Source organism: Hipposideros armiger, unplaced genomic scaffold (genome assembly GCF_001890085.2).
Source record: "Hipposideros armiger isolate ML-2016 unplaced genomic scaffold, ASM189008v1 scaffold_26, whole genome shotgun sequence".
In the NCBI taxonomy this organism is placed as follows: Eukaryota; Metazoa; Chordata; class Mammalia; order Chiroptera; family Hipposideridae; genus Hipposideros; species Hipposideros armiger.
The window spans coordinates 102,206-111,841 of record NW_017731376.1 but is presented as its reverse complement, the minus strand read 5'-3'; the positions used below and the strand labels follow the sequence as shown (position 1 = coordinate 111,841).

Sequence of the window (9,636 nt, the reverse complement as noted above, 5' to 3'; positions counted from 1 at the left end):
CCACAGGGAGTGCAGCCCACGCCGTCGCCGGTGACTCACAGCAGCCCAGCTCCAGGTTGAGCTGTTGTTCAGCATCTTAGCTGCAGAGGGCAGCGTCACTGGCCCTCATATGTGGGATCCGAACCGGGGCCCTTTGGCATCCCAAGCGAGTTCTTAACCATCGCGCCACTCGGCCGGCCCTGGAGAACTCATTTTTACTAGAAGTGCCATAGGTAAACTACTAGGAGAGTAGACAGCAGACATTTTTCACTCGAGAAGAACTTTCTAAATGCACTCTTTTTTTTTGGTCCAGTCTCTGATCATGCTGATGTGGAATCTGTTTCAATTAGAAGGATAGTGTAGTTTGCTTTAAAGAAAGATATTTTTCTCTTTAACTAGTAAAGACATAAGATTGTTCTAAATGACAGACACACGTTTTATTTTTCAGTAACTGTGCATGTTTCTAAAAATGGGGAAAAAAAAACCAAGCCATATGTGTAATCACAAGAAACTAGTGGAAAAAATTAGGGTGACAAGAGTATGAAAAATAATCCTCATCATCTAACTCTTGAAAAATCAAGGACATGCTGTACAAAAGCAAAGAAAAAGAGAAGATGATTGCAATTAAGAAACAATGTGGAATCTCAGAAAGCCCATAAACCTCCCCAAACTATTAAAGCCTGCATTTCAAACAATATTTCTGGTGAGAAATCTGCAGTTTTCCATCAGTATAATTTTTAAACAGTTTTTAAAATTCATTTAAAGCTGATAGTAAACATTTAGTTTAAGCTATAGATGGATGTAATTCAGTAAATTCAGTAAACGCATAAACAAATATTTCTCAAAACTAACTTGACTCTTTCCATATGTCTCCAAATTTTTCTCTATGCTAGTCCTACCCTGAGCCAAAAAGGGTATTTAAAAGACATACATTTTGAAAATATATTTTTCCAGTGTTAGGATATACAACAATATTACAATCCCGACTTTTTTTTTTTATAGAAGTGAATTTTATTCATATATATCTCTGATCTTTTTTTAATGGTGTCTGGCACACAGCTTTCTCTTATGTCTGCCTTCCTTAAGTAGTGTCCAATTCAGGAGTAAAAGGCAGAGAGGAGATAGGCTAGGGCCAAACTCAGATCCGTAATATTTTTTTTTTGAGAATAAATAAGTTCTCTCCTAGGAGAACTCAGCAGCCAAGATTCAGTAATACTAAGGGGCCCCCAACCCATGGGAGGCACTGCAGTCCTATTTGGGGCTTCACCCTGATCTTGGGTTGAGGATCACCTAAGTAAGCACGGGCTGGCTGTTTATGACCTTCTTTCGGAAGGTGCCTCAGATACTGGTGGCAGCCATCTGGATGTGCTCACAGATTGGGAGCAGCTGCAGAATGTCTAAATATTCAACAGGACCCACAGCTGTTAGGAAGGAGCAAAGAGTTGCTAAGGTCCTCTTGTTGCAGACACACCCTGGATTTTTTTTTTTTTCCTGGCTCATGCAAAATGGAGAACGGGACGTCTGCCTTCACCTTTTCCTTTCCCCTTTTCTGGGGGCACGGATGTCTGCCATAGAAGAATTCTGTAAGGTCAATGCTAGAGAAGTGACCCCTCCTTTCCTGTGCCTCCCAGCTGTCTCTTTAAAAAATCTCTCTCTCAATTTGTGCTCTAATATTTTACAGAGGCATTATATAGGCTGCCGGCTGTGACAACTGAAACACTTCACTTTTTATTTATGTTAGGCCTTTATTAACTTATAGCAAAATGGTAGAGATGACAGTGAACAGTCTCCCCAAAATTAGGAAAAAAAGAAAATGATTCATTTGAATGTTATCTGAATATCATTTGAATGTTAAAAAAAATCCACAAATAATGGATCAGAGCAGATGTAACAAAGTCACCTTAAGGAAAGTGCTAGCATACAGCCAAACAGTAGAAACTGAATCTAGGAATTGACTGAAGTCCATGTTCTTCCTACTATCAGGGTATCAGGAATTATTATTGTATACAATCAGGCCTCAAACATGTGCTTTTTGACTCAGAATGAACAACTAGAGTGTTGATGTTAGGGGTGGATGTGTATCCAAAAAGAGTTAGAAAAGCCAATGCAAGGTCTGAAAATACTAAACAAAGATCATCAGCTTACTCATAGTTGTTTGATAGAATTTAGTTGAAAAATAAGCCTTGCTGTATAAATTAGGTCTAAGACTATAAATGTTCCTAAGACTTTCTTGGCTTCAGTTCCTCACTTATCAAATGGAGATAATTTTACCTATGTAAAAAGTGCTGAAGGTTATATTTAATACATGTAACGTACTTGTCATCATGCCTGACTTACAGTAGGTTCACAGTGGGTTCGCAGAAAATTACTATTGTTTTTATTGTTATCATCAGTATATCAGACTGAGCCGAGTACCACTCAAATGAACTACTAGACATATTACATATGAACAACATATTACAGAGGTTAAGAGCATGGGTTCTGGAGTAAGCTATGCCTGTGTTCAAGTTCCTACTCAGCTTACTCACTTGCCTTGTGACTTCGGGCATGTAACTTCCATCTCTTCATTAGTAAATTGGGAAAAATAATAGTGTCTACTGGGTTACTTTTGGCATTAATGTGATATTTACATAACAGTAAGTTAATTCAGGCACTTGCACATGGCAATATTTGCTATGGTCACTATTATTTTGTTAGAATTTGTCTTATCCTAAAAATAGGACATAATATTTGTAGACGTATTTTGGATTATCTTGCCAGGCTTCAGAAGAAAGTAAGAGTGAAATCAAACTTCCATGGCCCTGATTTATATTTATAACAAGAACTTCCTTATTAATGTAGAAAAAACTCTGGGAAGGAAATTCACTGGCTTAGTAAAGTTAAACTGAGAAGCTCCAATTTAGTAAGAAGGACATGGGCCTGGCAGGCCAGGGACCTCTGTTACAGGCCCAGGCCTGCCAAGAATCAGCCATGTGGCTTTGGCCAAGCCAGTTCACATTGCAAGGCCTCAATATCATCATCTGTAAAATAAGGCAATTCGGACAGATAATCTCAAAGGTTGAAAATTCTCTGAATCTGATCTAACAAGGTCTTATCAAATTCAGCTTTGGCTCTCTGAGAAGGAAAATGTGGCGTTTTAAGTGTGATGAGAGTAAGGGAATAGCTTAAAATATAAAAAATGGTCCTTATTGTCCTCCTGTTCCACGATAATTTTTTTTTCTCAGTTGATGTAATAGTTGGCTTTTTTTAAAGTTTCCCCCTAAAAAGTCCAGATGCTATGATTTCATCAACCACAAACAAATGGGGCAGGGCTGGTGAGGTCCTGGGAAAATGAACATAATTCCTGGAAAACAAAGTTTATATCCTAACTAGTTGTCCCAAAAGGACTAGATGGACTCGTACCCATTAGCAGTCTAAAACCAAACAATTCATGATTGATTGTAAATTTTCCATCTAGCTTAGTACTGTATTTAAATTATTAACACCAGATAACTTACATTAACTTATCTTGCTTTTGGATTTTTATGTGAGGTATCAATCAACTGTGATTATTCTTTCTCTGGGTCCATAGAGAACACGTTTGGCCACTAACATGATGACTATACACCAAGCGACACTACTTTCAAATATTCAACTATTTTCCAGCCAAAAATCAATCTAAAGATTATAAGCTAAATCAACCATTCTCTTCTATTTTGGGCAGTAATTCAAAAGTGCAATTTCTCTCATAGTTCAGGACATGAGCATCCTTTCATAAATAATTATCAACATGTAAAAACTTCCCAATGGTTGAACATATGGACTCGTAAGTGGTGTTGACCTTGCAAATCTATTATCCTTAGGTGCTTTAACTCATTATCCCTGAATCATATTATGCTTTAAAGTATATGTTGGACACACAGGGAACATATTACTGTTACAGTGCAGAAAACCAGGAACTAAAGACATACTGTGAAAGTTATATCATTTAATGAAGTAAGTACTAACCTAGCAAGAGAAGAATTCTGTGTTATATAACTCAGGGAAGGACCACTTGAGCCAAACAGTTTACTTTGCACAAATTTTTATTACAATGATGTTTTAAAAATATTTAATGGCAAATATGGCCCATAAACCAATTCTGAGGGTGTGGATTTTGCAGTAGCACTCAAAAGGTTAAGGGCAGTTGCTATTTATTAACTTGTATGTCATGTTTCAATATTATGACAATAAGAACACATCAATAATATACTGGGTGACTATCAGATGTAGCTCTAAATTTGAGAAATGTATAGAGGCAAGAGCAATGAAGGATCAATAGTTGTATAGAAATAAAATCCCAATACTATATAATCCCCAATAATGCTCCCTCTCTTTGCTTGGTATGTCTTTACTGTCTGAAAATTCCCTTGTTAGTTCCTATACTTATGACATCATCACATGCGACAAACTTTCCTGTCTTCTCCCTTTACCCCCACTTCCCACCCCCACCCCAAACGGGGCTAAATGTCTGCCCCTATAGCGCCAATATATTTCTATCACAACACTTGCAATTACAACAAATTGAAAATATAATTTTCCTGTCCCTTTCCTTAAGCCCTAGGTGTGTTAATACACAAGAATCTCCACTAGATATAAGCAGGACACATATCTGTCTTGTTCCACTGTATCCCTGAAACAAAGCAGACCCTCAATAAATATTTGCAGAAAGAACAATCAACCATTGCTTTTTAAAATTCCAATTCCCAGGTTCCACCCATAAAGTTTCTGATGCATTTTTTTAGCAACATGGCAAGTGATTCTTACGTAAATGGCCCAGGAGTTCTTTTATTCCTAGCACCTAGCTTTAAAACTGAAGAGTGAAAACAAGTCAATAAAACCCGATGGTGAGGGTTTAAATTCCAAATTAATAGAAACTATATTGAGAGCTTACAATTGAATATATGAGAGTTTGATTGAATATATGAAGACATAGACCCTACCTTCAAAGAGCTCATGGTCAAGTTATAGAGATGGATATGTAAATAAATAACTCTGACAAAAGCCAGAGTGTATTAAGAGTTATAATTGGTAATCATAGTCTCAAGATGTTTTTCATTTTAAATATAGTCCTATAATTCCTGTATTTTAATATTAAATTTACATGTCCTGATTCTTCCTCCCTCTTTTTCTCTATTTTCAGTTTTCTATATTATAAATACTAATCATATATTTGTTATATTGGGTTGGCAGAAAAGTCATGACACAGTTTTGCAATGAGAAACTTAGAAAAAATGTCATAACTTTTCCGACAACCCAATATATACATTGATGTTTCCCAAACTGTCTTTCAATTTTTTCAAGATTTTCTTAAAACCAGAGTTTATATTAATACCTCTCCATGGGTTTGTACTGAACTTCTCTATACATCAGTTTCTCCATATCATAATGGAGATAACAACAGTGTCTCCCACAAATCATTCTGCTGAGCTTCCAAAGAAAGATGTAAAGTGCTTATCATATCTGGCACTAAATATTAGTTGATCTCTCTTTCTTTCTTCTGATTGTGGGACGTCATCATTTTATTCCTAAGCATTTTATATTTTTCTTGCTATTATAAACTGTAGCAGCTTGGGAAATATTTTGGTAATGGCAGTGTTTGGAATGGAGGAAATGTTATTTTACTGTCATATTGTCATGATTTCATATAACTTTGGAAATATTCAAAAAAGTTACATGGTTATTTCTGGATGCCTTTCATATTGCATGAACAATTTGCCACATGCGGTTACTTCTGCTTTATATCTGCTTATTTTCACTAATCAAACAAGAATTTATTACATAACCAACTTCCACATATTACTAAACAAAGGAACACCAGTCTTCCGTGTTTTTCAACCACATTAGAGGAAGTCATCCGATAAATTGTTTGATTCTAGGCATGTGAAGAGGATGCGAATCACAGTAACATTTTGTAGTTGTTCCAAATCACCAAATGTATTTTGATCTTAGATTTTCCATTACATGTCATCTGATTAATAGATTGTAAACAGATTATGTAATTATAAATCCTTAGAAGATGCTTTTAGTGATAACACAACATTCCTACAAAAAAAAGACATAACAGTTCCCTTGGTCAAGGTCTTTTGACTTAAAGGAATTAAGTGGTTCTAACAGATTCAGGTCGACAATTAATATGAGTGATTGCTGAATGTTGCAAATATAAATACAGTTGTCCCCCCTTATCCATGAGGAATTTGTTCCAAGACAAATCCTGTGGATGACTGAAACCACAACAGTACCGAACTCTATATATACTATGTGTTTTCCTATACATACATACCTATGAGAGTTTAATTTGTAAATTAGGCACAGTAAGAAATTAACAATAAAAAAATTATACTACTATACTGTAATAAAAGTGAATGTGAATGTGGTGTCTCTTACAAAATATCGTATTGTATTGTACTTACCCTTCTTGTGATGATGTGAGATGATACAATGTCTATGTGATGTGATAAAGGGAGGTGAATTATGTAGATCTTTTGGAACCAGGGTCGACCAGAGGTAACTGAAATCGCGGGAAGTGAAACCACAGGTACGAGGGGACTCCTGTGTATCATATGCAGCCTTGATAATATGCAGTTTTGGAGATGTGTACACGTAAGTTATAACGGCAAATCAAAATGAAGAACTAAAGCCTTTTTTTTAAAGAAAGCCCACACATCTCTATTTACTTACATTATTTGACTCCATTTTCACTTCCCATCACATCTATCAGCTGTTAGAAACATGACATACAGATCTGTTGACTATGTTGGACCACAGTAACTCCTTACTCATTTTTGAGGAATATAGTCCAAGGAAAATAGCCATTTAATGTCTTCTCTCTTTTAGGAACTTCTGGGACAAGCTTGGAAGAATTACACTGCCATCCTTTTTACCCATGCAGAAAAAATAGAAGAGGCTGGGTTCAGTGAAGATGAATACTTACACGAGGCTTCCGATACACTGCTAACTGTACTAAATTCTCTTCAGCACAGATATATTTTCCAGTATAAAAAAGGAAACTCACTTAAAGAACAAAGAATGAACATCTTAGTAAGAATTATGGAATTTATAAGAGAAAACTGTTACCAAGTTCTTACCTTTAAATAAAATTTACATAAAAGGAAAAGGGCATTGGGTTTGAATGTCAGAAATCTGGTTTCAAAAGTGCCTTTGTTAGAATGGACCATAAGAATTTCTGTATCCTGCAGATGAGAGTGTACACTGGTACACTTCCAAAATTATCCAAATGTCTGTTAACAGTAGAATGGATAAGTAAATTGTTGTATATTCACAGAATGGAATGTTATATGGTGATGAGAATGAACAAACTACAACTGCACGTAATATCAATGAATTGCCCAAACACAAAGTTGAAAGAAGAAAGCCAAACATGAGTACATACTCCATAAATGTAACAAACTTGGTTTTCAACATTTGAATACATTTTTCTATATTCATGTCATTACTCAGTGTTACCGTTTTAAACAACTATTGCTAACACCAGTTTGATAAATGTAAAGGCATTATCTTACTGTTAATGCTTTTCCCAGACTACTACTGAATTGGAGCATCTTTTTATAGGCATGTTGGTCATTTAGATTTGTTCTTCCATGAACTGCCTCTTCACATTCTTTGTCCTTTTTATCACTTTTCTATTGGATTACTTCTCACAAAGATCTTTCCTTGACCAAAACTTTAGACAGATTCCTGAACCTTCTCCTAGGCCCATCTGTGCTTTGTAAAATCTAGTTTTAGCAAGAACCCAGTTTGACCATAATCCTCCACCCTCTTCTATTACCCCCTGGGAGATGTCTGATCACCTTGGCCTGTTTGGGAGAGGTCCTGTTAGGTGGGTTTAGCCTGGCTCCTTCTGACCCCTGCTTCCTCTTAGTGTTTTTCCATCCACAGATCCCCACCCTGCTCCTTGGCTATCCATTCTCACTTGCCCATCCTGTATTCGGAGTTGGGCCTCATCGCTCTCCCCACTGTAAAATCCCACTGCAGTGGTGCCTATACCTATGTCAGTGGACCTGAATTACTAACAGGTCTGCCTTACCATCTTAACAAGTGTCACTGAGTATTTTTTTTCTTCAACACTTCCTGCTTGGATTATTAGAAGAGCTCTATGTATATTACAAATATTAGCCCTCTGTCCTTCACGATGCAATGTTTTTCAAACCAGATTTGTGAATTTTCTTATTGTCATATATTTCTATACACATGATATGAGATAGGGTTTGTTTCATCTCCTTTCAGATGTGTAACCAATTGTATTTGCTGTATTTATTAAATAATTCATCCTTTTCCTACTGAAGGTAGAAAGACTGAGGTAGGTAGATAGATGTATAGAGATATATCTCCTTTATCTATTTCTGGATCTATTCTGGATTCTTAACGCTTTTCCATTACCAATTTTATTAATACTACTGTAAATACCAGAATAATTAAAGGGGTTTTATATCATTGGTTGATATCTAGGAGAATAAGTTTCCCTTGTTTTTTTTTTTTTTTCAAAATATTTTCTGGCTACTCTCAGGCATTCATTTTTATATATACTTTCAGGTCTTTTTTTCTAATTTCAAAAAAAGTTCTCTTGTAGTGTTTTGTGACAAATGAAATTTTGTGATATTAAATTCTCCCATGAAAGCATACAGGATGTTTCACCATCTTACTTTATATTTATTATATTACTGTATTTCTTACATTTTATTTTCCTTAGTTTTGATTTGATAAAGTTGCTATAAATTCAACTTTTCTCCTTGATATTTAGTTCTACTTTAATTCCCACCCATTAAGGATTATTTCCTCATTCCTGAATTCAGAATCAAGTACATACTTCTCCACTACTGTCTGATAACAAGGTAATAACTTTCCCTAACCAAGAACTTTCACTCCCCACTGTATTATCCCCTCAACCATTAAAATAAGACTGTTAGAACACTTTCATCGCCTCCTTATCCTTTTCTCCTTCCCCCATCCTCCCTAGGAAACAGGTCTTTTCAATGCTTTTCCTGTCCCCATATTACTAGATTTTTCTAAGATAGTTTTACATAATTCAAGACTTCCCCTTGCAGATTGTCCCATCTGTTTCAAAAGTCCTCTTTTACCATTTACATTGAGCATGCCTGATAGTTTATCATCTCTCTTTTAAGTTAAATACAAATATTAGAAAGTCCATTCCTCACCACTATTTTCTCTTCATCTTCCCCATCTTTCTGGTTAGTGTATTTTCTTAATACACTCTGAATTCTAGCATAGTATCCAGGAGGCATTAAATTCCAGATATGCTCTTCCATGCACCATTATGCCATCCTAGCTCCTCACTTACAATCAGCATAGTGGATACAGTAAAATCATGTGATAGCTGGTAATGAAATCGTTGTATCTTAAGGATGGTAAGACACTGAAGTGAACATTTTGTGCTGTGCTCCACTGAAGCTGGGTCATTCAGCTTTTTCTGAATGATAGTACGTGGATCTTTTTCAATGCAAAAATGTGTCATGTCTTTCCCGACGACCCAATATTTTAGTGTTTTGAGTATTTTAGAGGATTGGAAGCATACTTAGTATTTTTGTGCAGTTGGGGTTAGTCTCATTAAGCACATACCATCTTGGGGCATTAGTGATTCACCCCTAATGCTGCCAGGTC

At 35.9% G+C, this 9,636-nt stretch overlaps 1 protein-coding gene across 1 annotated transcript in view; it reads left to right on the top strand.

The window, feature by feature from the left end:
* The window catches only part of GIMD1 (GIMAP family P-loop NTPase domain containing 1), a 12,878-nt gene extending 3,248 nt beyond the window's left edge, over positions 1–9,630 (top strand). The window contains exon 3 of the mRNA XM_019635983.1: positions 6,835–9,630. Within this exon, the coding sequence (XP_019491528.1) occupies positions 6,835–7,095 (261 nt within the window). The 3' untranslated portion in view covers positions 7,096–9,630. The remainder of the gene's footprint in view (positions 1–6,834) is intronic.
* The last annotated feature ends 6 nt before the right edge of the window (positions 9,631–9,636 follow it).